Raw genomic sequence first — 26,800 nt, 5'->3', positions numbered from 1 at the left:
TGTGAGCAGAACTTCCCAATGTGTCACCCATCTTGGGAATGCTCTCGCACTTACTCGCTTAACTTCGAAGTTCCGATGGAACCCGAAGCCATTGAGCTCCCAAAAGGCCTCGTGCTAGGTAGAGATTGGAATATACATATAAGGTTTACATGATCCACTCCCCTTGGCGATATGGGATGTTACAACTCGTTTGTAAATAAAAAGAACGGTTAAATGGGTACCCGTTTATACCCGCAAGTAATACTCATAATCACTCATATATATTCACAAGTAAATTGTTATACTCATAATCGTGTATTTATTTAAACGGTTATTCATAACCATAATTGTAAGTGTAAATGGGTGAATAACTGTGATTATCCATATCCACGTATATTTTGCACATTCGTACCTGCTATACATATTTGGCTGGTGAATCATGCAAATTTCGTGTTGGTAATACTTATTAAAGTTGGTGTGACAAATGAATTGGGTAATACTTGGATCTCCTGTGGGGAATGCACACACCCATTGCGAATGAAGATCTTCACTGTGTAAATTTTATTATCGAAATCAGTCAATTACTTAATTTTTGTTTTGTTAATGCACAAAACTGGAGGTCTTGGAACAACGTAAATCCGATCGTGAATCTGCAAGAAATGTAAATAACACAAGATGTATCGTGGTTCACCCTAAGGTTTGGGCTACGTCCACACTGATTGTATTTCTCTGAGAGTATTTGTGAGGGAGAGAGTGTGAGAGCTTTACTCTAGTTAGGAGAGACTTTGAGATGGGGTGAGAGGGCCTAGGAATTGGCCTTCTCTAATTGTGAGGGTGAGGAGTCCTTTTATAGAATAAGGGCTCCTCACTTATTACATATTTGCCCCTTCCTTTATCACATAATTACATTTAAGTCCCCTGAGTATTTGTACGAGATCTAAATACGGAGGCCCTAAATTGGTATAAACAATAGTCCCCCAAGTCTTCAGTCAAGAGAGTCTTTTGGCTGAAGACTTAAAATTCAGTCCATGTGTGGGCCGAAGTAACTAAATGTTGTCTTGAACTAATGCTCGATATGAGGCAGTGCTCAATCTAAAATGATGCTCAACTAAATGTAGCACATGTTGCGTGCTCCTCAGCTCGTGGCTTATATTGCCTTGGTTGGCTCAGCTTATGGCGTTGAAGGTGAGGGATTCCCTTTTATAGAATAAGGGCTCGCTCCTCAATACATATATGATGAGCTAGAGTTGATGCTCTCGGTAAGGCGGTTACTCAGTAGGCGACGATGCTCTCTAATGGTGGTGAGGAAGTCCTTTTTATAGAATAAGGGCTCGCTCATCAATACATAAGTGATGGGTTAGGAGTGATGCTCGCGGCGAGGCAGTTGCTCAGCTGGCGGCGTTGCTTTCTAATGAAGGTGATGGAGTCCCTTTTATAGATTAAGGGCTTGCTCATCAATACATAAGTGATGGGCTAAGAGTGATGCTCGCGGCGATGCGGTTGCTCAGCTGGCGGCGTTGCTCTCTAATGAATGTGAGAGAGTCCCTTTTATAAAATAAGGGCTCGCTCCTCAGTACATGAATAATGGGTGCTCTCTAATGAAAGTGGGGGAGTCCCTTTTATAGAATAAGGGCTCGCTCCTTAATACATAAATAGTGGGCCAAGTCCCCCAAGTATTTTTCATGAGGCCCAGTTGAGGCCCAATATATGGTACATAATGTAGTCCCCCAAGTTTTCGATCAATAGAGTCTGTTGGCTGGAGACTTCAAATTGAATCCATGTATGGGCCGAAGTGGCAGTTGTTCGGAGGCGGTATTTGTATACCCTGCACTGAAGCTTTGTAGGTGAAGCTTTACAAGTGAAGCTTTGAAGCTAGAGCTCTGCAAATGAAGCTTTCAAAGCTGGAGCCTTTGTAAATGAAGCTTTTGAAGCTACAGCTCTGTAAATGAAGCTTTTGAAGCTGATTGACCTGAGTGATGCTTATGAATGTTTATGTTGATTGACATGAGTGATGCTCATGGATGTTGTCATGAGTGATGCTCATGAATGTTGACATGAATGATAGTCATGAATGTTTATGTATGATTGTCATGAGTGATGCTCATGAATGTTTATGTATGAATGACATGAGTAATGCTCATGTATAATTTGGAGTACTGGACGTACTTTTGATCACCTGGTTGGTGGCATGAAGGAGAGTACGGGTTGTACATTTCATCACCTGGTTGGTGACATGAATGGCTAGTTGCCAAATGATATTAGAGTACGGGTTGTACATTTCATCACCTGGTTAGTGGTAATAGCGGCAGGTTGCCGAATAATTTTGGAGTACTGGGCGTACTTTTGATCAGCTGGTTAGTGGTAATAGCGGCAGGTTGCTGAATAATTTTGGAGTATTGGGCGTACTTTTGATCATCTGGTTGGTGGTAATAGTGGCAGGTTGTTGAATAATTTTGAAGTACTGGGCGTACTTTTGATCACCTGGTTGGTGGTAATAGTGGCAGGTTGTCAAATAATTGTGGATTACTGGGCGTACTGTTGATCGCCTGGTTGGAGTTATTTTAGGCTTATGGGTCTTCGCCCTTTACACAACATTCCAGCCCATTTATTTTAGGCTTTGCCCTTTTTTTTTAAATTTTTAAATTTTTATTTTTAATTTTTAAAATTTTTTTTATTACCCTCTGATGGAGTTTATACAAATATCTCCGAAAGATACAAAAAATATATTACATCATTCAAAAATAAATAAAGTAAATTACATCATTCTGGTGGGATGTTTATTCCTTACTTTTGTTTTTCTGCTTTGCTTTTGCTTTTCCCACTCAATTTCTTTCTCTTTTTCTCTTTTCCTTTTGCTTTCCACTGCGTCTTTGTCTCTGTCTCTTGGCGAAACTGGAGGGCTAAATCTACTTGCTTTTCTTGGACAGCTGGTTCTGAGTCGGACCCTTTGACTCGGCGTTGCAGTAGATTTGCATCGAAAACAGAGGGTCTCACCTGCCTGCTTGTACGCCATATAATTGCATGTTGTTCGGATATGGGCACATGCAAGCTTTGTATAGTTGCAGCAAATAATTGCAGTGGAGATAATATATATAACAGGTGAGTGCATGGTTGGAGTTCGTGGAGGACCCGTTGGTAGTACCTGTGCCACTGCTAGTGGATGATTGCTTTTGCCTGTTTTTTTTTTTTTTTTTATGATGGTGTCTCTTTCTTTTTGAGTTGGTGGTCGACACATTAATTCGTCAGATAAAAAAAATCTTATTTTCTTTTATCAATTTCTCTGTCCACGACGACATTGAACTTCAGCTCCATGATATGGGTCCATCTGAAAAGCAACTTGGGATTGATTGTAACCACTCCTTCTACCCTAGTCACCAACTGCCAAAAAGCTGAGTGATTTTGTCCAGCAACTGAGCTCCTTAAGTTCTAACTTGTTTTAGGAGCAGCTTGCTTGAAGGCAACAGTGGGAGCTATTCTGCAACTCCTCATCTGATGCTCAAGCACCAGTTCTCAGGCAAACCAATCGAGATTCTCGAAATTGCTCTGCTCGCCGATCCTCTTACAGCCAAAGAGCACCGATTCAACATTCTTCTGTTTTAGCAAGTGCCTGGCGGTGGCGGACCCCGTTAAACAGGCCGTGGTGGACCCCGTTAAACCCGAACCTGAACCAGAACCTCGAATGAGGCGACGCAAAAAATCAGGGGAGGAAGTGGAGGTGGAGGAGCGGTTATTGTTCAACAAGCTCTTCCCGTGATCAGAGATGAAGTGCCATGTGTCGTCGGCCTTGAAAATCGGCCGAGTTTGGAGTTGAGGACCGACGTGGGGGACGGAGAGACCTGTTTGGGAACCCAGAGCTTCTGATTGTCGTAGCCAAACAGGAACTTGCTCTCAAATATCAAGAATATCTCGTAGCTCAGCTTATCCGTGTCAATGCTCGACTCCTGCATTTCGATCCGAGTCGAATTCATCATTGCTGCCGTCGTCCTTCTCAAAAAAAAATGATCAAAATTTCGCCAGCCAAAAATCTCGATTTAAAATTTTCTATATTGATCAGACAAAAGGAATGAATTTCACTGCCATTTTATTCAAGTCTCCGAGAAGGAAAATAAGAAGGAAAGAAAGGGACGAAACGAGGTCGTTTGAGGATGAAAGAAGGGAAAGAAGGCACACTAACAAAGCAGCATGAAAAGCTCAACCAACGCGAAAAACCAGAAAAGCCAACGAGTTGCAGGTAGTGGCAAGTAGTCTCTGTCTCCTCCACCTTCTCTGCCAATTCCTCTTTTTCTTGCCAACATTGTCCAGGCCCATAAATAGCAGTCATATATCTCCCCTTGACCCCAGCACGATGTTTTTTTTCCATTGCCCAGCTTGCATTGTGTCACGGTCTCAGATCCTTTTTGTTTTGGTTTCTATGTGCAACTGACTGAGAGAAGAGAGAGAAAGAAGGAATGTGACTGTGTTTCCATCGATGCCATCGTGACCGGGAACTGAAGCGAAAGACCTGGGTTTTGCAGTGACTATGCAGGTGTTTGGTTCTTGGGTTTCTGCAGGTTCACGGTGATGAGATGAAAAAATGAAAGAGAACCGACATAGCTTTTCATGTCTGTTCCTACAGACGACGTTAAATGTTGATGCACAAAACCGGAGGTCTTGGAACAACGTAAATCCGACCGTGAATCTGCAAGAAATGTAAATAACACAAGATGTATCATGGTTCACCACAAGGTTTGGGCTACGTCTACACTGATTGTATTTCGAGTATTTGTGAGGGAGAGAGTGTGAGAGCTTTGCTCTAGCTAGGAGAGACTTTGAGAGAAGGTGAGAGGGCCTAGGAATTGGCCTCCTCTAATTGTGAGGGTGAAGAGTCCTTTTATAGAATAAGGGCTCCTCACTTATTACATATTTGCCCCTTCCTTTATCACATAATTACATTTAAGTTCCCTGAGTATTTGTACGAGATCTAAATACGGAGGCCCTAAATATGGTATAAACATGTTTAAAAAACATCCGTAAAAAAATCATTCAAATGTATAAAACAAAATTCTAGTCCACTAATATTCTTAGATGATCTCCAAATCATAGGCTAAAATAAGTCCTGAGGAGAAAATACATCTCTTGGTTATATTCCCTCCAGGATTTAAGCCTAGCTTAAATTATTCTAGACCCACCAAACTGTCATATTTCAAACATTTTTTTTGTTTTTCACTTATAATCTTACGGCTATGATCAAATGAGATCAAATCTAATGGTAAAAAAGTTTGACTGTCCAAAATTAATTGCTAACATCTAAAATTATTTAAGAAAATTATTTAAATCAAATTTAACTTAAAACTTTATAAATACCTATGTATTGTATGATTTTTAATTACTTATTGAAATTTAAATATTTTTATATTATAATGTTCATGAAAATATATAAGGATAATCTATATAAATTTTATTTTCAAAAAAGTTACCAAAAAAATTTAAGTTAGGCTAAAATCATTGTTTAATAATCTTGGACTAAAATTTTAAGCCATAAGGATTGGAGAAAAAAAAAACAGTTTCTAGGTTATGGCTTAAAATTTTCTAGCTTAAATTTTTAAACTTTATCCCTAAGGATTGGAGATGGTCTTAAGCTAGATGCTTGACATGTTGTACATATAGATATATGACATGCAATATTGTCATACTACTTGTGGATGCAAATTTCTGCCTTCTCCTTCTTGGACAAAATTACACATACAAAACAATTAACACCTTAGGTCAAGGCCAAGAGCCTCACGTGCCCATAATGAATTTGGGGGAGGGGGGCTTTGGCCTGAAGAACCTCCGATGCCAAAGTTAGAATTTTGAGTGAAAAGTGTTTGGAGAATTTAGAGAATTTTGCAAGAAAGTTGGAATTGAGTTTTGGAGAGAATGATGTAGTATTTATAGGGGTGTGGCCGGCCCCTTTAGGAGGAGGAGGGCCGACCACTTGGTTGGTATTTTGGATGAGGTTCATGATTTGTAGCTAATTACGAATAATTGAATAATAAATCAATTAATTAGCTAATTAATAGAATAATTTTCTAATTGATTAACTAATTAATATAATAAAAGAGGAATGATTTGGGAGTTATCTTGTGGAGATGATTTGATGAGGATTGATGAAATAGGTTTTGAATTATTACCTATTTTGGGCACTTTTGACTTGGTTGAGGGATGATTGCCCATTGTTCGTGCGTAGAAATCCCAGTGTGCCTTGAGGGTAATTTTGTCCTTTTAACCCTAGAACCCATGTGTCGCCTCTATATTTTTCTTGATTATTTTTTGCTCCACACTACTAATTCGCATCATATGCAATAAGCATGAATGTATCCTAAACCCTAATAATATTTTTCCCACTTAATAACAGTAAGGCTATATGAAATTTCGTACAATTAATGAGATTATTTTGGCATGCGGTATTATTACATGCATTGTTATTTTTTGTTACTATGGTAGTTTGCCAAGACAAAAAAGCTCTTCTTTTTTTTCTCTTGGAATGAAGAATTGATTAAACTTTTTGATACAATGATATATTTAGACTAAAGAGTGAATGAATAAATTGATTGCAAACTCGTCATTTAAGAGATTTAAACTTAAAACTTTTCAATTACAAATAAAAAAGAATACCAGTAAATAATAGTACTAAATATTCAAGGTCGACTAAACTTTAATGGTACGAATTTGTAGTTATCGGGTTTTAAAACTTCACAAATGGATGTTACATTTGTTGGAAATCTCATGCCAACAGATAATGACTATTATTATATAAGCTAAAGCGTTAGTACTTCAAAGTAGTCTTCTGCATTTAACTTTAAAAAATGCATAAAAATGTTTTAGAGTGAAAAAAATACCTCTTATTAATTATAAAATAACAACTTAACTGGCTCTATTTTGATCGAATTTTGACCTTGAATGGTGGCCACATGTCATGCGTCCTTCCTAGTTTTTAGTTCTTATACCCCTTCTTCGAGGCTATATCATGTTTTTTCTCAGTCCCCTAATTTGGACCAGTATTGTGCTTAGGAGTTTGTTTCATCCTTAAGCATCTCCTATCAAAAATCCCGGACGCTATATACATCACTATTTGATGTTGGAGCTTGGACAATAGTTTCTGGTCCATGCAATTCAAACTATGACTTGAATACTTAAGGTGAGAAGTTGGAAGAGAACAAATCTCATGAAGAGAACAAATCTCATACTTTTCCAGCTTCCTTTCCTTCTCCTTTTTCTTCCCTCCACTTCTTGAAGGATGGTCAATTTCCATCCCCTTTATTTTGAAATTCACAAAACTCATAGCTTTGGTTCATACAATTCATACGACTCAAGGGTGTTGGGATATTTATAATTTGATGAGAATAACAAACACGAAAATTGACAAAATTCATAGAGGTAATGTTCACCAACCACCATGGGGTGGCTCAGGGGTTGGGGACGAAATTTATGTCCGTATTGTACATGATACATTATAGGTTCGATTCTTGGCGCTAGTGAATCACACGATGGTGGCCAGAATGAAGTTGAAATGCCTATGTGAGTTTATTATTTGAGTAAGTGTCCTGGAGTTCTTAGCCGAAAGTTTGGACAATTTTCAAAGCTTCGTAACTCAATCATTTATTAACCAAATTCGACCCATAATATATCAAAATGAAGATAGGAAAGTGTAGAATACGATTATACCATTTCAAAGCCCAATGGTTGCCGGAGATGGCCGGAAAATAGCCTCAAAGTTGACTGGTCCAAGTGAAAACTTGAAAACTCACTGGAAACTTGGTAACTTTAAACGTTCATAACTTCATTAATACTGAACGAAATCGAGTGATTCAAAAACGAAAATCATACTTCTCGACAAGACAAAGAGAATGGTACCTTTTTTGATAGCTAACTCGCAGTGGTTTGGCCGGAAAATGATTCGAAAGTGGCCATTGTTCATAAATTGAATGAAATTGTTTTCCATTAATTTTTTTTGTTTGTTTGTTTGGGTGGGGAAGGAAGGTGAATAATATTTCTAATCTTAAATGATGAAGAGAAGGAGAAGATGAAAGATGAACAAGGCAGCAAGGGGAGAGAGAGAATGAAATGAACCAAAGAGAAGGAGAAGGGAGACTTGTATTGAGTGTTCACGTCGGCAGCCGAGTTGGAGTAGGTAAAAGACGAAAATGTCCTCTTTTTTTACCACCTGGTGCCACGTCAGCAACATGAACGAAAAAATATTAGAGGGCAAGCTAACACAAAATAAGTTTCAGAGGTAAAGTAAAACTCAAAAACACTTCATAGTGCACATCAGTAATTAGTGCTCTTAGGTACCGTTTGGTACGTGGGACGGGACGGGACGGAACGGGACGAGCTGTTTTGTCTCACGTTTGATGCGCCTAAAAATTGTGGAACGGATTGTCCCATGGGACGAAATTTGGCTGATTTTTCGTTCCACCTCTTTCCCCTGGAACGACCCGTTTCACATCCGTGGAACACAAATTTATAACATTTTATGACAAAATTTCTCCTTATCTTTTTCAATATTTACATCATCCGTTCTGTCCTGTTCCGTCCTGTCCTGTCCCGTTTCGTCCCGTCTGCGAACCAAACGGTACCTTAGGTAGCGCTTGGTATGCAGATGGGACAGAACAGAGGTTCGATGTTATGTTTGGTACGCGCAGGATGGAATGAGACGGTTGTTCTGTTCTGCGTTTGGTAAGCGTATGGCAAATGGAACCAAAAGATAAATGACTAACTTACCCACGTGCATAAAAAAAATATAATACAAAAACTCAGACTCTCATTCCAAACCCACTTAACCTCTATTTTCAACATTTCAGATCAAAACCCAATTTCCCAATTCGGATCAACCCACGCCATCATCTTCTTCTTCACCCAGATCAACCATTTCTATCGTAGATTCTTCTTAGTCGTTGACAACTTAACTCACTCAAAGTACCCATTTTCCAATTCCTCCCTCAACGTCCCCCAGCCCACCAAAAATTCCAACTCCCTCAAATTCGTTTTAATCAATTTATGCAGTGTCATCATCGTCCTCCCTAGGCTTACAATAACTGCCTGGCTATGGTGGCGGCGTCGGAGAAGAAGGTGGAGTGCGGAGGGATTGAACAGGCGGCGGTGGAGGAGCTTCGACATCATCAAAGACAACCTTGGTCTCCTCTTCGCGCTTTTTGCTGCTGAGACGATGACGATGGCGGCGGTGGTGATGGTGCTTGTGGCGCTTGGACGACTTTTTGATGGCCTCATCATTGTCGGAAAAGGCTAGGCGGTGCTTGCTATGCAAGTCTTGGGCATCGCTAGCGACAATCTCGTCGTGGGACAAGCAAGGATGAGGGAGGCGGCTAGAGGAAGGTAGGGTTGGGTTCGGATGGGTTTGTTGGGTTTGTGGTGGAGAAGGAGGAGGCTACTGGAGAGATGGAGGGTAGATAGTGGAATTAATGAAAACGAGAAGGGGTATTGTTGTCTAAAAATTTATAATTTTGTGTTCCATGGCTGGAACAAGTCGTTCCAATGGGGAAGGTGGAACAAACAAAATGACTACAAATCATTTCACGGGACAACGTGTCCTATACAATTTGGTGCACCAAATATGGGACGAGTGCGTTCTGTCCCATTGCGTTCCATTCCATCCCATGTACCAAACGGTACCTTAAATCTTAAGGCTTCTTCATTGGACCAACTACTAAAAAACTTTGAAGAATTTGTGGCATCTACTAAAGAAGAAGACAATAACGACAAAAGACTAAATGACATTTAGCCCATTAAGAGGGACTGCTACGATACATGCATTTACGTTATACATTTGGCATCTAACGGTCAAATATGCAATAAAAAGATGAGAAAATATCAAATATGACCGTTAGATGATGGATGTATTAAATAAATGCATGTACCCTAGCCAAGTTCTTATTTTTTGCTTGTAACTTTTGGCACCCAACCATTCATATTTCTAATAATGGTCGGCCAAGTGAGTGGTTGTTAATCATATTTTAGAGTCATGAATTGGTGTGGGAAGTAGGGCTGGGCACGAGCCGGGGCGGGCCGGGCCGAACCTAAGTTTGTAGGAATCGGAGCTTAAACGAAACGGGCCGGGACGGGGCGGGGATTGGATTTTCTAGTATAGGAACCGCACATTACCCGGCCCGGTTGAAACGGGCCGATTCGGGCCGGGTCCACGGGTACCCTTTTCTTTTTTTTTTTTTTTTTTAACAGCACAGATTGCAAACTGCTCAGATTGCAATTTGCAACTGCACAATCACAGTGACACTGCATTTGTGCAGATTTTGCACAAATTCACCATATGGGTATCTCACTAACAGTTTACTTTACCTGCACTTCACTATGAATTATATTTCTCTCCCGAAAAGACTTTAATTTCGAAAACCCGAAAAACCAACCCATGTGGTTTTCTCACAACTTAGAGGAAACGGAAAGGGCAAAGAAATACAAAGCAATTGGTTTCTTGCCATAAATATGATAACAATAAGATTTCTAGTTGTATGCTTTGCTCCCTAAATTAAAATTTTGCAATTTAATCCACTAGACAAATTTCAGAAAAGGAATTTAACTTGCGAGCTCCAGAAATTTTAAATATTTTCCTTGATTTTGTCGGGAAACAAACAAACTGCGAAACTACAAAATCGGAAAATTGATTACCGGAGGAAGAATCCGAGGCCGTGAGTCCCGTGTTCCGATCTGAACATGTCGAAGGTGTGATGGAAATCGTAGAGAAGTCAAGGAGGACAGCTTTGAACAAGAAGAAGAGGATGATGTCGCCGTCGCAACTATGTGAGCCCTACGGTCAGAGCTGAGACAAGGAATCGCGAACGCCATCACGGAAATCGCCATTGGATTGGGCGCTCCGGTCAGTGAGATTTCGTCTGACGGATTCTTCTTCTTAGCTCAATCAATCTACAAATTCTACAAATTCTAACTTAAAACCCCTAAAAATCCCTACACCAGAAATTCACATTAATAGTAAAACCTAATTCAAAAATACCTAAATTTTAGAGGGATGATGGTTGGTACTTGCCTTGGTACTGGTAGTAGCAGTGTCCTCGACGATGGTGATGGGGTGATGATGGTGGTTGCGACGGCGGATGTGGTGATGGGGGGTGATGATGTTGGTCGCGACTCGCGACAGCGCCGTGAGAGTGGTGAGGTGAGCACTGTGAGTCGGAGTCGAGGGAAGGGATAGGGAGAGGGATTCGAGGGAGAGGGATCAGGGATAGGGAGAGGGACTCAGGGAGATGGAGTCTGAGAATCCGAGAGGGACTCAGGGAGATGGCTGTTGAGGCTGAGGATGGATGCTTCTGGAACTCGGGAGTCGGGACTCGGGGAAGGTTGGCTAGGGTTGAATTGAAAGTTGAAAACTTGAACTGACGGTTGAGATTGGATGGAGAGATGATATTAAATCTCGTCCGTCCAATCTAACACAAACGGGTCGGTCCAGGTACCCGCGGATCCTATAATTTTGGAACCGGCCCGCCCCTAAACCTTCAATTATCCGGCCCGCCCCGCCCCGATCTATTTTTACAAAACTAAGAACCGGCTCGTACCCGGCCTGTACCCGTATTACCCGCCCCTACCCGCCCCTACCCGCGGGTCCAGGACCCGTTTGCCCAGCCCTAGCGGGAAGTAATATGAATCATAATCAATGGGGTATAAGATAAACAAGCCTTCCCCTAGTTAATTTCCCATATTTACCTTCTAAGCATGCCATATCCAAAATTACTGTGAACCCACCTTTAAAAAAGGAGATTTTTAACGAAAAATTCCATGTACTGTTCATTTTAACAAAAAATCACATTTTTACACTAAAATGTTAATCTTGGCACTATTCATTTTATCATTTATTTTGTCCTTATTGTTAAAACTTAAAATTTTTAAACTCTTTCCATTAGTTTTCATTTAAAAGAAATCATTAATTGTTGAAATAATTAATGGATGAAAATAATACTCTTTTCTTGCAATCATTTTTTTTTTTTTTCAGGGAGACATGTCCTTCACACTTTAAGAAACTCAGTTATAACTATAGCGGACAAACTCTTGTGCGTCAAGAGATTTTTTTAGTGGGTTGGAAATAGGTCTGGTTCACACAATGTTATAATACAAGTAGTTTATTTATTTTTTATTTTTTATTTTTTTGTATTCAACCATTTTTATTGTGACAATTGGTGTACGAGATCATAATCTTGACAAACTGAAAATTTATTCGTGTGTGCGAGCAATTGTGCTTAGCAGTCGCATAAATTTAGGGTAATGCTAAGGATATCAAATTTAGAGTTAAAATTTACAAACTAAATGATGTGTGATCAATATGAATGAGCACGTTTATCAATGCTTAACTTTTTAACCAATCATCAACTTTCATATCTTTTAATTTTTAAAAATTTATCTACCAATTTAGATTATGTAGCATTAGGGATGGGCAAATACCCATTGGTTATGGGTAACCACGGTTACCCGCCTATTTAAATTAAACGTTTACGGTTATGGGTAACCGTTTAGATAAATAAACGGTTATGGGTATAACTGTTTACCAACGAAATTTAAATGGGCGATTATGGGTATTAACCGCGGTTATAAACGGGTAATTGTTTACCCATTTATTTTATATATGTAAAACTAACACAAACCATGAATTAGCAAGGAATTCATCGGTCTTTCTCTCAATAACACTGCTACAAGAATGATGATTCTCATCATCAAGGAATTCGCCAAATTAATTTAAATTCTTTGTGGGTAACCGTGAAATTGACAGAAATGCTTTGACAGAAATGTCTTCTAAACAATTTTTGTAACCCAATAATACTTAGCAAATATTATATTTACCTTCATTGGTAACAGTTAAAAATATCGTCCATAAACTATTATTTCAATTATTTGAATGGTATAAGAACTTAAAAAATTAAAATACGAAAATGTATAATGAATGTACCTATAATGGTGTTTAATTGTCAAAAAAAAGAAAATTATGACAATTTTTTTTTTTTAATTTTCAAGTTCTTAAAAAACATGCAGACGGGTGAAAAAGGGGTAATGGTAAAAAAAAAAAAGATAAACGAGTTGAAAAGGGTAAATGGGTAAACGGATATTAAACGATTACAGTTAAATGGGTATGCGGTTATGTGTATGGTTAACTGTTTATAAACGGTTATGAGTATGGGTAAAACCATTTAGGCAATTACCCAACGGGTAAACGGTTATGCGTGCATGAGTATAAACAGTTATGAGTAAATAACCGCGGTTACCCGCCTACCATAACCGTTGTCCATCCCTACGGTAGCATTAGCCATAAGTATATGGGTATGGTCGCATTTTCCTTGTTGGGAAAGTACAATAAATAGGCGGCCCATACTCAGACGCTGCAGAATTCCAATTTCCAATTACAAATTTAAGAGAATTTTAGTCATTTGAAACTCACAATGGCATTTAAGTTAATTCCCTTAAAACCTGGGGCATATGTACTATCAAAATTCATATAAATCCATGAATCACGCCCCTTGTCTCTCCCCCATCCTCTTTATAATCCCCAATCATCCATTTTCCTCCCTTTCTTTTCTGTCTTCTCAACCACCGCATCCGCCCATTCCCCGCCGTATTCCGGCGGCCCCTCCTCTCACTCCTCCGTACATGCAATCTGATCCGTCGCCCCGATTCGATTCGGGTAACAGCTATCCAGATCCGCTTTCACCTGTCCAGCTTCAACCTCTAGCCTACCCCCCCCCCAAATCCCAAACCCCAAACACCTCCTTTCATTTCGTAATTTACCATTTTTATTTATTATTTATCTTTTTTTTAATCTGAATTTTCCTTTTCTTTCTTTAAAATTCCTTTTTGTGAAATTACATTTCTACCACTACAATTCCCCACCCCGACGTTTCCAAAAGGAACCCAGTACCCTGGTTTTTGCCTTTTGCCCCCGACAACAAATTTCCAATTGCCGGTTTTATCCGCTGGAGGTTTTTCCATTTCGAAATTCGTTTGCTGACGTGGCATGGAGTTTTGAAAATAATGCTTAGACGATGAATTTCCAGCAAAACCACAGCCGTAGGATTCTGCCACCTGTCCAGCCCAGAAAGCGAAAGGAGAGCTCATCGAACGGCTTTAAACAACCGGCTCCGAAGGCTCCAAAGGCTCCAAGCACAACGACGTTTCCAAGGGCTCGGAGCAAAACGACATCTTCGGCGCCGTCGTCCAATCGACTTCTGGCCGGCTACATGGCGTACGAGTTTTTAACCAAGGGCACACTGTTTGGTCAGAAGTTCGACCCGGCTGGAGATGAGGCAGTTCCGCTGGCGGGGAAGCCGATCGAATCCGGACAAGGAGCTGGTACGGGCGCAGCGCAGGAGAGTTACTCTGAGGTGGCGAGCTTACTGAAGACGGATGGGGCCCACATTCCGGGGATTGTAAACCCGACGCAACTGGCGAAATGGATTCAGATGGGACAGTGCTTGTGGTAGGACTAGGATCCGGTAGGGCGTAGGGTGTTTGCGTGGGGTGGAGACGTGGCACAGCAAGATTGGATGGATGCCGGTTTCGATCAACGTCAGCTACTGTAGTAGTTGGTAGTAAAGAGAAGTTGGGAGTTCTCGAAGCAAAAGTGCATGATTCGTGAATATTGAGCGAGTGAGTCTGAAGGTGGCGAGTGAGGATCGAAACCAAATCACGCGACCGTGACTCTTTCTCTCTCTAGATCTCTCTCTCTGTCTCTGTCTCTCTCTCTCTCTCTAGAATCTGTTGGTGGTGATAATATTATCTCTGTGTTTTGTTTTGTTGTTTTTATTTGTAGGATGACGATGATGATCAAGCAATTTAGAGAGAACACCGAAATGGAGTCCACCCCTTCGAATTTCGGTGCTTTGTTGTTAGTTAACTTGTTTAATCTCATCTAGTTAGGATTTTGCATATATATTTTTCCTTCATTGTTATTTTTATTTGGGTTTGTTTTTTGTTTTGACTTCATAATATTGTAGGATGAATGCCTGCACATATCCTCGCATGCATCATGCACGTGTGATTTGGGCACGTTACGTACAAATATATACACACATATATACAGTGGCGAAGCCAAAAAGGGGGGGCAAATTTAAAAGAGAAGGGTTCCAAACTAAATGTAGACAACCAAATTCTTTTATATAGTAGACAACATTAAATTTGTTCATATATTTATCAAGACAAACAAGTTACAATTGTTGCCAACAAGACTTTATGCCGTAAATTTGCTGCTCATTGATAGCTTTAAATGAAGGGGGCATTGCAGTGATGCCCATATCTTTGATCATAATATTATATGGCCTCATTTGGTTTAGAGGACTGAATTTACATGTTTGTCCATTCAAATCCAATCCTAGGATCTAAACGAAGCCTATATTTGATACAAGGAACTCTAGTGTGATATGCCAAAAGTGAAAACAGTGAACCTTGTTAACTTTTTCTTTCAAGATAAAAAAGTGCAACTTTAACCAATAGTTGATGCGTCAACCCCCTTCAAGCATCAAATTTTAACAAAATTTGAACTCTTTCGAATAATGGTAGCTAAATTTTGCCTAAAAATCTACGATTTTGAGGACCAATCTGACTCCCATAGTGAAATTAGCAGCAAAAATGAAGGATTTGGTGAAAAGCTAGTCTCAGTCGAAGATCAAATTGCAAAAAAATTCACGTAAAAATATGCATCAAGATTCAATTCTTTAAATTCCAAGCAAGAACTAACATATCCACTTATTCATCAATAATCAATGATTCATATCAATAATTATTATGTATATTACACTGTAATTCTTATAAAGAATGTTAATTAAGCAAATGGTTATGTTAAATTACGAATTAATAATTTAAATTAAAATAAGGCAGAAGGCATGAAAGTGGGGTGGGAAGTAGGGAAGTGAATTGTGAGAGTTAATGGGGGGGGGGGGGAATGAGTGGTCCCCCTTTTGTGTGTTTTTTTGATATTTTTAATGCCCACTCCTCACCCTCAAGTGGCTTCGCCACTGCATATATATATATATATATATGTATGTATGTATGTATGTATGTATGTACGTACGTATATGCACTTGGCTTGGCATTGGATTATTGTGGATGCAAATTTTTACCTTCTTCTTCTTGGACGAAAATGCACTTGCAAAACAATTCACATCTTAGGTCAAGGCCAAAAGCCTCACGAGCCCACGATGAATTGGGGGGGGGGGGCTTTGGCCGAAAAACCTTTGATGTCAAAGTTAGAATTTTTGAGGGAAAAATGTTTAGAGAAATTTGGAGAATTTAGTAAGAGAGTTGAAATTAGGTTTTTGGGAGAAATGAGAGCTATTTATAGGGTGCGGCCGGCCCCTATTTGGAGAAAAGGGGTCCGGCCACTTATGGTGGTTTTTGGGTGTAACTGCAAGATATTATGTCAAAATAATATCTTGAAATCAATTAGGAAATTAATTAATTAATTAAGAAATTAATCAATTAATTTAGGTAATTAATCTTATTTTGAATGAATAATTGAAGGTTGCCTTGTGGGGATGATTTGATGAGGATGGATGAAATAGGTTTTGAATAAATACCTATTTTGATCACTTTTGACCTTGATTGAGTTGTGATTGTCCGCTACTTGCGTGTAGGAATTCTGGTATGCCTCAAGGATAATTTTATCTTTTTTACCCAAGAATTCACATGTCACCTCCATATTTTTCTAGATTATTTTTTGCTCCACAATTATTACAGGTATTGTATGAAAAAAATTAAAAGGGTTGGACATTGTTGGTTTCACTTGTAGCTGGTTGTGATTGATTAGAGCGTGAGCAACATATATGCTTGCTGTCTTTTGCATGTTCAATATATAGTTTCCGGCCCTTGAACTCGAATAATAACTTAAATACTCATCATTCAATAAGATATATGACACACCCCGACCTAGGAAGGTCGAAGTATGCTGGCCATCACCATAAGGTGACGTAACTATAAGGGTAAGTGATGTAAAAAAGTGAATAAATTTAAACCTAAAAGTACCTAAAACAAAAGAGTGCGCAGGTGAGCGGGATTGTACCCATTTCACAAGTGATGGTAGAGCATAAGAACAGTACAGTAATTAGGGTGAGGGTTATACCACTAAGGTACCCATCTACTAAGATCTTGCTAGAGCCCTCGTTTACACGCAAGCACAGCTACTAAACCTGGAGGGGCAAAAAAGAAAGTTGAGTGGGTCAGTAAAACAACGTTTTGTAAAAACATTTATTTCTGAATATATTAACCCCTCTTCGTAAAATAAGTATAGTTTCTTTAAAATATACTACGTAGGTATGTAAACAATAAATCAACAACTTTATAATAGTATTATAACCAGAAATATGCCAAGTCATGATGTATCAAATGCCACAATAATATAATCATGTGATAATCAAGTATAACTAAGTGCTCATCCATCTAGGCCAACACACGAGTTTGAACAGATAATTTCTGACACGAACAGGACTGGGTGTAATCAATATGCTCTAGTACTACTATCACGTGAAGGCTGGTGCAGGAGCACGGTCACATACAAGTCGGATTGCCTAATGCAATCTACTCGACATGACTGACACCTAACTTGGATCCAAGGAGAGAGAACAGTGTGATGTGAACATACATAAGAAGGACTGGCCCTGGCCCTGGGGCGAGTACTAACACCGATGCAGCAAGATGAGCATATACAAATATGTATGAATGTCATGATAGTAATATCTCAACCATATAGCATCATTTATCACAATTATATCGCACTTATCAATTACTTGGCAATATATACATAAAGTGATGTATTTATGCAATTTTGGAAACTATAAATACATATAGATATAAAAATAAACTGCCCACTCACTTGGAGTTCGTGCTATAACTCCCTAGCACGAATATCAAGACGTCACGAACAAACGTCGCCTAGAATAAATATCAAATCACAACTCGGGATTCTTATCGATAAAACACACAATTGACATAAAACACATCCCCAAGGGCATTCTAGAATGATTTAAAACTCATTGACCAAAAGTCAACAGTCGGTCAAAGGTCAACGGTAGGGTCCACAACCCTACATAACTCAATCTGGAAGATCCGCACCTCAGATTTCCAATCCGTAACTTCCAAAGATTCACATTATGGAGGTCAACACTTTAGTTTGTGAACTAACAAATTCAATTCGGGAAGATCCGTACGTCAGTTTCCCTATCCGTAAGTTCCTATGATCCTCAAATATTACATACTATAAGATACTATGGTTTGGTGACGATCCAACGATTGGATCGTCAATTCATGCAAAAACCCCATGAAAACACATGAAAACATCGTAATTTCACTCAACGGATGAAAAATATGGAATCGGGGCTTCAAAATTAGCCTAAGGTGGTCAGATTGGGTCTCGGCCCAGGCGTCGCCACATGCACCGTTGCTTGTGGTGGCTGGCTGCCACGGTTCGCTGGAAAATTTCACTATTTCTAAAAATTCTCAAATTTTACAGAAAGTGGTCAATTTTGCCCACAAAGTTGGCGGTTCCAAAAACTTCCCGGTGTCGATTCGTCGTTTACGGTGGACCAACGGGGTCAAGGTTGGTTGGGATTTTCTCTTGGGATGATGGGCTACAAAGCCCAAGTGATGGCATCGACCATCGTTTTGCTGATTTGCCGAAAATTTGAAAAAAGTGGCCGGATACGGTTTTGATGGGTCGGATTTTGTGGCTTCGCCCCGCCACATATGGTGGTTTCTAAAGGTCGTCCTTGGTTTGGTTTTGTAGAGGGGAGTGAGAGCTTCAAGATGGTGGTGGTGGCGTCAAAAAAATCCACCGGAGTTGGTTGGAATCGGTCTTGGAAAATGGGTGGTCACGGGTAGGTCGATGGGGAAAGCTGGGAGCGTTCTCCCTTTTTTTTTTTTTTTTTTTTGATCTGATTTCTGAAGGCTTTCCTTCATTTTATGTGATTGGTCCCCCTTATTTAAGCCTAAAATCTGATTGAGCTTCTTTCCCATAAGGTGGGAATTCAATTAACTTATAAACCAAAATATAAATAACCAAATTCAAATGTCTGTAACTATATCGTTATAATCCGGACTCGCAAACGGCTTTCGCCTATGCGTTCGTAATGACGAGTACTACGTGGGTACGCTAAAATAATAAGTCCTATATCTCTCAAACAGATGGTTAACAGAAGTCAAAGTCCTTGCCTCAAGGGCATTTTCGTAAATTCACGCTTTTAAAATTAATAAAAACGTACAATTAGGGATGGGTTGTCACAATATACGCATGGATATATACACCTGCTTCATACAAGTTTCTGTTGGACTCCTTAACGAACCACCTGTCGATGCAAATTTCCGCCGCTTCTAACTTTGACGAAAAATGCACCTGCAAAACAATCAACACATTAGGCCAATGGATCTCCAATGCCTAAGTTAGTTTTTCTGGGAAGAGTAAAGTGTTTAGGGCTTTTTAGGGTAACAAAAGCTTACCGAAATTTGGTAGAATAAAGGGTATATATAGGAGGAGAGGGGTGGCCATAGTGTTAGGGTTTTACCCTACACATGACAACATCCTATTGGCCAAGGTTTATGGAGGAATATTCTCAAGATATTAAATAGGAGATAATATCTTGAGATAATGGAGTAATTATTCCTAATTGAATTAAATCGAGATTACTTACTTGAATGGAGTTAATCTTTAATTGAGAATGTATTAAAGATGAGATTTGGGTAATTACTCATTATCTTTAATGCTTTGACTTTTTCTTGCCAATGGCGGGTGACCTATGGACAGTCGTATTCAGTTGCAAGGAACTTTAGGATGTGAGCTGCGTGTGGGAGTATGTGACAAGCCTGCCCATTTAATGAGGACAATCTTATCTTTCTCAGGCAAAAGTCTACGTGTTCATGTGTGTGTGTAATGAACACACACCAAGGCACGACGTGGCTTTTCCGTTGATCTGCCATCAAATGTTTTGTGTTTTTTTTAGTTTATACAACTATGCTTGCAGACACGCGAAATTCTATAGTTTCTGCCGATTGTACGTTTAATAAACATATATTGAGTCTCTGAACTCTGATAATGGCTTACATACACCTGGATTAATAGAGATAGGAACACGGGGTATATTCAACGCGCTACATGCACGTTTTTCCTATTGAAAACCTCAACGAGCATCCGTCCATTTTTTTGTGTACTCAACACACCAAGGCACTATGTGGAGCTCTTGCTCGTTGATATGCAATTAAATTTCTGCAAATCGATCTTTTCTATTACGACTACTGCTTGCATAGTTGCATACATGCGAAGTTCTACCGTAGCTACTAGTTTTCGATCTATGTGTGGAAGATTTAATGACTTGGAGGATTGAGTTACCTAAGTTACGGTTGTTAATCTACACAGGTTGTTTCTTCATTGAATTTAAAACATGATTGACAACTTTAGCTTTCTAATTATACTAATTAATTAAAACAGTGTGTTTATATGTTAAAATTACACCACCCTGTTAGCCACATGTATACCAGCCTACCAGGCTGTCAATGACTCTAGTTCCGTATTATTTATATCTTGGCCATCTATATTGGAATGCAGTATTGTTCTTTTCCTATTTGCTGATTTGTATATGTTGAGCAAATGCTGAACAAAAACTGATTAGGAGCACTGTCATGGCCTGGAGGCTCTCATCAAACGTATTGTATGCGTATATGTCAAATGTTTCGTTTTTAAGCGTCCAGTTTTGACAATGAGATGTTCTAAATCACAGTAATGTCGGGAAGAGAATTCAAACTTAAGTCAAAGGAGCCGGTGAACAAACTATTTTAATCAGCTTACTAATGAATACACATTTGTTGTTTAGGAGACTGTCGAGATTAAATATATGTTCACCAAAAACTTTCCTCTAAAAGGAAAGTGTCTTGTCAGAAAGCACATTTATTGAAGTTAAATGAGATAATGGTGCCAAAGTTTATGATTTATCTAGAACAAATCTTGTCTGAAGAAGCCCTAGCCTATACAGTTTAACGTTTTCTTGAGGAAAAGGCATGAGAAATTACTCCCGCCGAATCCAAGAACTCGATTATCTTTCTTGTAAGTTCAACGAAGCTTCCCCCTTAGTCGGTCTTAATCTAGTATGCTATTTGTGACAGTTTCTATATGCATGATCCGCTTTCGACTGCCTCAACCACCTATGAACCCTAGTCTCATATTCAACCCTCACATGTTAGTTATGTGACCAATCTTTAAGAGACGAAAGTCGTATACTGCTCAATAATTTCTCCGTATTCAACCTATTCCCGTAAATGGTAGAGCTTGTTGATATTTTTGTTGAACAGAGTGTATGGAAACGATGTTTATATTGTCATACCAAGCCTTAAGCATTTTCATGTGCGAATTGAGTTAGATATTGCAATAGCCATGTTCTTTGGTGTATTCATACATATCGTTACAGTTAGCATTCCAAATGAGGGGGGAATTTTATGTTTGAATTTGTAGTCCCAAATTACTCATCATGGTCACCAATGTCTACCAGCTGTCTTCTTGCTCTTTTCATTAATAGCTCGCAAATTATTTCGACCATACTTCATTATTTGTACGTTGCATACTAATTGTATATATTGTTACTGATTAGGAGAACACTAGAATCATATAATTTAACAATATAAACGTCATTAAAAAAAGTTAATCAGAAATAACAATTTCATTCCCACAGACTGATCTTTTGTTTTCAACTGTTTTGAGACTAAAAATAATAATAAATAGAGGCTGAGGTAAAAACTTGTGTTGTCATCCGACAACTATTAGTTGAATCAAAGATATGACAATCTAATTTGTGTTGTTGTTGAACTTAGAAATTACAAAGTATATGTAGCACGTAGATCAAATAATTATGAGCTAACTACATCCTTCTTGTGAATGCGAGCATACCAACTCATAACCAAGCTCTGTTGGACGAGTAGAATAGATGTGGTGGTGGTGTCGAATGCGGTGCCGACTTCTGCACTCAAGCAATTACGGCTGAGGAAGGAATGCGTCTCGGCCTTGGGGATTCTAGAACCCGAAGACAAGGTTAATTATCCTAATTGAAGGTGCTTCTGAATCACCTGGTTCCACGGCTTCAGTGCTGTTAATCCAAACTTACGATGTTCTTGGATGTCAACACAGTGTTGTTCACTTGTCCAAACTAAAGATGTGTTGATGGGAGGGTTGGATAGTTAGTGTTTTTCTCATGGATGTGAGAAGGCTTCACATAGAGTGTTTTTGGTATCGTTTATTGAGTTGAAATGGCTTTTACAGTTGCAGAGCTTCCTCTATTTAGAGGCGAGGCTTCCATGATAAACAAGCCTGGCGATATAGAGTCTTGAGGGGATTGTGTTTGCTTCATATTTGCTTCAATATTCCCTTTATCCTTTCCTAGCCAATACTTCATCTTCATCGAGTCTTGGCTTCTTTGATTCCAACTATGAATTAGAACCTAATCTCATTATGAGATTCATTCATCTTTATCCAATCACGTAGGCACTCTAATCCTCGGGATAATTCAAATTTATCCAAGACTTATTTTGAGCTTTGGCAATTTTAATTTGTGTAGGACTCGACCGAGCCATCCCATCCTTAATCTCTTTATAGTTCTACCTTCATGAGGATTCAGTTGAACTGATCCTATTAGTGAGCTAAAAGCCCACTAGCCTGAAGGATATTTACTGGACCGAGAATTGTTATTCTCGGGTTAACCCTTCTCGACCCAAGTTGTCATTTTAGGCCCAAAGATATTAACAACCATGTTTCAAATTTCAATTTGTATTGTCACACTGAATGTACAAAAAGGTTAAGTAGATTGGACATCAAGAGACAGATAAAGATGTGAGAGAATTGTGGTAAGCCTTGTTAACTGATGAGATAATTGCAGAAATTAAGGGATTTGCATAATCTGAGTCCAAATAATTAAGAGTCATGTCATTTAGTACTACGGTCTAGTGATATTCCTTTTTACTTGTAAGTGAGAGTCTTAAGTTCGGTTCTCGCCAAATGCAAATTTGAACCATATTATTGCTAGCCCATTGTGAGGCTTAACTCACTCCCACATCCCCTTAGTGTAAATAATGCCATTTGTTAAAATAATAATAATAATAATAATAATGTTTAAGAGTCCTAAACGACTCCCACCAAACCATGCCCAAATATACGATGTTGAAAGCCGAAAAAGAGATTTAAAGTATGTTGATGCACAAAACCGGAGGTCTTGGAACAACGTAAATCCGACCGTGAATCTGCAAGAAATGTAAATAACACGAGATGTATCATGGTTCACCCCAAGGTTTGGGCTACGTCCACACTGATTATGTATTTATCTGAGGGAGAGAGAGCTCTAAGAGTGAGAGCTTTGAGAGGGGGGAGAGCGCATAGGAATTGGCCTTAGAAATGGCATCCCTTAATTGTGAGGGTGAGAGGTCCTTTTATAGAATAAGGACTCCTCACTTATTACATATTTGCCCCTTCCTTTATCACATAATTACATTTAAGTCCCTCGAGTATTTGTACGAGATCTAAATACGAGGCCCTAAATATGGTATAAACAGTAGTCCCCCAAGTCTTCAGTCAAGAGAGTCTTTTGGCTGGAGACTTGAAATTTAGTCCATGTGTGGGCCGAAGTAACTAGATGTTGTCTTGAACTGACGTTCGATATGAGGCAGTGCTCAGTCTGAAATGATGCTCCACTAGAAGTAGCACACGCTGCGAGGCTGCTCGGCTCGTGGCTTATGTTGCCTTGGTTGGTTTGGCTTGTGGCGTTTGAAGGTGAAAGAGTCCCTTTTATAGAATAAGGGCTTACTCCTCAATACATGAATGATGGGCTAGAGTTGATGCTTGCGGTGATGTGGTTGCTCAGTAGGCGGCGGTGCTCTTAAATGATTGTGAGGGGGTCTCTTTTATAGAACAAGGGCTCGCTCCTCAATACATAAATATGAGCTAGAGTCCCCCAAGTATTTTTCATGAGGCCCAGTTGAGGCCTAATATATGGTGTATAATGTGTGTATAATGTAGTTCCCCAAGTCTTCGGTCAATAGAGTCTGTTGGCTGGAGACTTCAAATTGAATCCATGGATGGGCCGAAGTGGCGGTTGTTCGGAGGTGGTATTTGTATACCTTGCGCTGAAGCTTTGTAGGTGAAGCTTTGCAAGTGAAGCTTTGAAGCTAGAGCTTTGTAAATGAAGCTTTCGAAGCTGGAGCTTTTATAAATGAAGCTTTTGAAGCTAGAGCTCTATAAATAAAGCTTTTGAAGCTGATTGACATGAGTGATGCTCATGGATGTTGTCATGAGTGATGCTCATGAATGTTGTCATAAGTGATGCTCATGAATGTTGATATGAATGATGGTCATGAATGTTTATGTATGATTGTCATGAGTGATGCTCATGAATGTTTATGTATGAATGACATGAGTAATGCTCATGTATATTTTGGAGTACTGGGCGTACTTTTGATCACTTGGTTGGTGGCATGAAGGAAAGTACGGGTTGTACATTTTATCACCTGGTTGGTGTCATGAATGGCTAGTTGCCAAATGATATTTGGAGTACGGGTTGTACTTTTCATCACCTAGTTGGTGGCATGAATGGCTAGTTGCCAAATGATATTAAAGTACGGGTTGTACATTTCATCACCTAGTTGGTGGTAATAGCAGCAGGTTGCCGGATAATTTTGGAGTACTGAGCGTACTTTTGATCACCTGGTTGGTGGTAATAGCGGTAGGTTGCTGAATAATTTTGAAGTACTGAGCGTACTTTTGATCACCTGGTTGGTGGTAATAGCGGCAGGTTGTCGAATAATTGTGTAGTACTGGGCGTACTTTTGATCACCTGGTTGGAGCTATTTTGGGCTTATGGGCCTTCGACCTCCACACAACATTCCAGCCCATTTATTTTGGGCTTTGCCTTTTTTTTTTTAATTTTTTTTTTACCCTCTGATAGGGTTTATACATATTACCCTCTGATGGGGTTTATACAGATGTTTCCGAAAGATAAGAAAAATCAATTACATCATTCAACAAATGTCTCAAAAAAACTGCTCGGGTTCGAAGCTTTAGCATGCTGCCTTTTTTGACTTGAGTGAGCCTCCCTAGGTCGTGTAAGCTGTCATCATTATTAGCACAATGCCAAATGGGCATGGGATTCGAAGCTTTCCCGACATATTGGGTCAGAGGTGATGCTCGTTGTTGCTTTTATTGTTGCTTTCTCGACATATGAACAGATCCATCTCACACGACTGCACCAACAACAATCCCAGAGACCAAGAAAGTTTGGTCAAAATATTGTTGAGTATATCGAACTTATCACATGGTTGCTGGGTAAAGCTCCGGATGACAGCTCAAAGCAACAGAGCAGTGAGTTCGTGGATTGATGCTTAACCTTTGTTGCTATGTGCACAGCTGTATTTCCCTTCTTGTCACGTTCATTCAGTATGGGACTGTCAGTGTCCAATATCTCCTCTACAATTGGAGTACAATGGCCTTTTACAACAATATGGAGTGCAGTTTGACCATTTTTATCCTTTATGCATACTATTCCTGGACCCCATTTTATTAGTGCTTTCGCAATATCGAGCAAGCCATACCTTCCAGCTGTATGTAATGCAGTTTTACCATTTTTCTTTACTATCCTCGTTGAGCTGATGTCAGCATCTAAGATGACGTTGACCATGAAGCAGTAGTCTACCTGATTGGAGAATCTGATGCCGAAACCGAGCAACATACGACCAAGGATCAACATCCAGATAGCTTTAGCAGCGGCATTGATGATAGCACCGGAGCAAAATAGCAGACTGCCGAACAACATGGATAGTTTCTGGTCAAATTTTCTCGTCACGGTGGCGGCCACGATCGAGGATATGAGGGTAGCCAAGTATAGCGACGATGTGAACATGGTCAACGTTTGACTATCATACTGACAGTACTGGTTGTTTGTCTTGTCTTTCTCCTTCTTGTGGTACATAGACAGAAAGAACTTCTTCAGGAACGAATCCATAGACGTTACACCACCAGAAATTCTGATATCGTAGCTGAAAATCAGACCACCCATGGCTGCAACGATACATGTGACAAGAACCTAGGGAGTGAGATTTCCGGCATAGGCCTTACCGTTCCTGCCGGTGGCAATACCAACAACAGGCATTGTTAGGGTTTCTTGAGCGCTGGAAGGTCTCGTGGTCGATGTTGAGGTGGTGGTTGAGACGGTGAATCGAGTTGGGCGAAGTGGGTTGTGGAGACGGCGAGAGGAAGCCTGCTGAGTTCAATTCAACTTATCCGACAACAGTCCAAATCGCGACACCATCGAACTGACAAAAAATTCACCGGAAGGTCAGTCCCAACTCTGGGATCACTGATGATAATAGAGACCAACACCCTGTACCATCACATCTGAGCTTCTCGCAAGCCAAGCAACCCTTAACGACGACATCCACGGTGGAGAACCAATTATCCACAGCCCTCCATGCTGCTCCCATAGCCTCTACGAAGGGCTATGTGCTCACCACCACATGGTACTGCCTTGAATCCGACGCTTCGTGGCCTTCTGGTTTGAGGAAGACCAACAGTGGGTGCATAGCCATTGAACTTGTCGGATTGGAGGGCATCGACTACAGCTTCCTGTGAAACATGCGTCGTGTGGAAGCAAGATAAAGCAGTCAGGTCGCCCATGCCCAAAGAAATCAGCCGTCTGCCGTCGTTTTCATCGGCATTCTACAGCAGCAAGCTGAGGATACCTTTGATGGTGATTGTCGTAGAAGTGGTGTCAACTGGTGCAACTTGGAAGTCCGAGGTGCGGTTTTCCATGGAGGATTTGATGGGTTG

The 26,800-nt window shown here is 39.8% G+C and overlaps 2 protein-coding genes across 2 annotated transcripts; one reads left to right on the top strand and one right to left on the bottom strand.

The window, feature by feature from the left end:
• Window positions 1-1,925: 1,925 nt before the first annotated feature.
• On the bottom strand, window positions 1,926-26,374 carry LOC126606857 (sugar transport protein MST4-like). The gene is made up of 2 exons (XM_050274244.1): window positions 24,748-26,374; window positions 1,926-2,330 (listed from the first exon to the last, which is right to left on the bottom strand). The coding sequence occupies exon 1, from the start codon at window positions 26,028-26,030 to the stop codon at window positions 25,257-25,259; it is 774 nt and encodes a 257-aa protein (XP_050130201.1). The 5' UTR covers window positions 26,031-26,374; the 3' UTR covers window positions 1,926-2,330; window positions 24,748-25,256.
• LOC126606859 (uncharacterized) lies at window positions 13,480-14,915 on the top strand. The gene has a single exon (XM_050274247.1). It carries the CDS (start codon window positions 14,010-14,012, stop codon window positions 14,445-14,447), a length of 438 nt encoding a protein of 145 aa, XP_050130204.1. The 5' UTR covers window positions 13,480-14,009; the 3' UTR covers window positions 14,448-14,915.
• Window positions 26,375-26,800: the final 426 nt, after the last annotated feature.

The sequence above is a fragment of the Malus sylvestris genome, chromosome 16, assembly GCF_916048215.2.
Source record: "Malus sylvestris chromosome 16, drMalSylv7.2, whole genome shotgun sequence".
Classification (NCBI taxonomy): Eukaryota; Viridiplantae; Streptophyta; class Magnoliopsida; order Rosales; family Rosaceae; genus Malus; species Malus sylvestris.
This window is presented reverse-complemented; position numbering and strand designations above follow the sequence as displayed.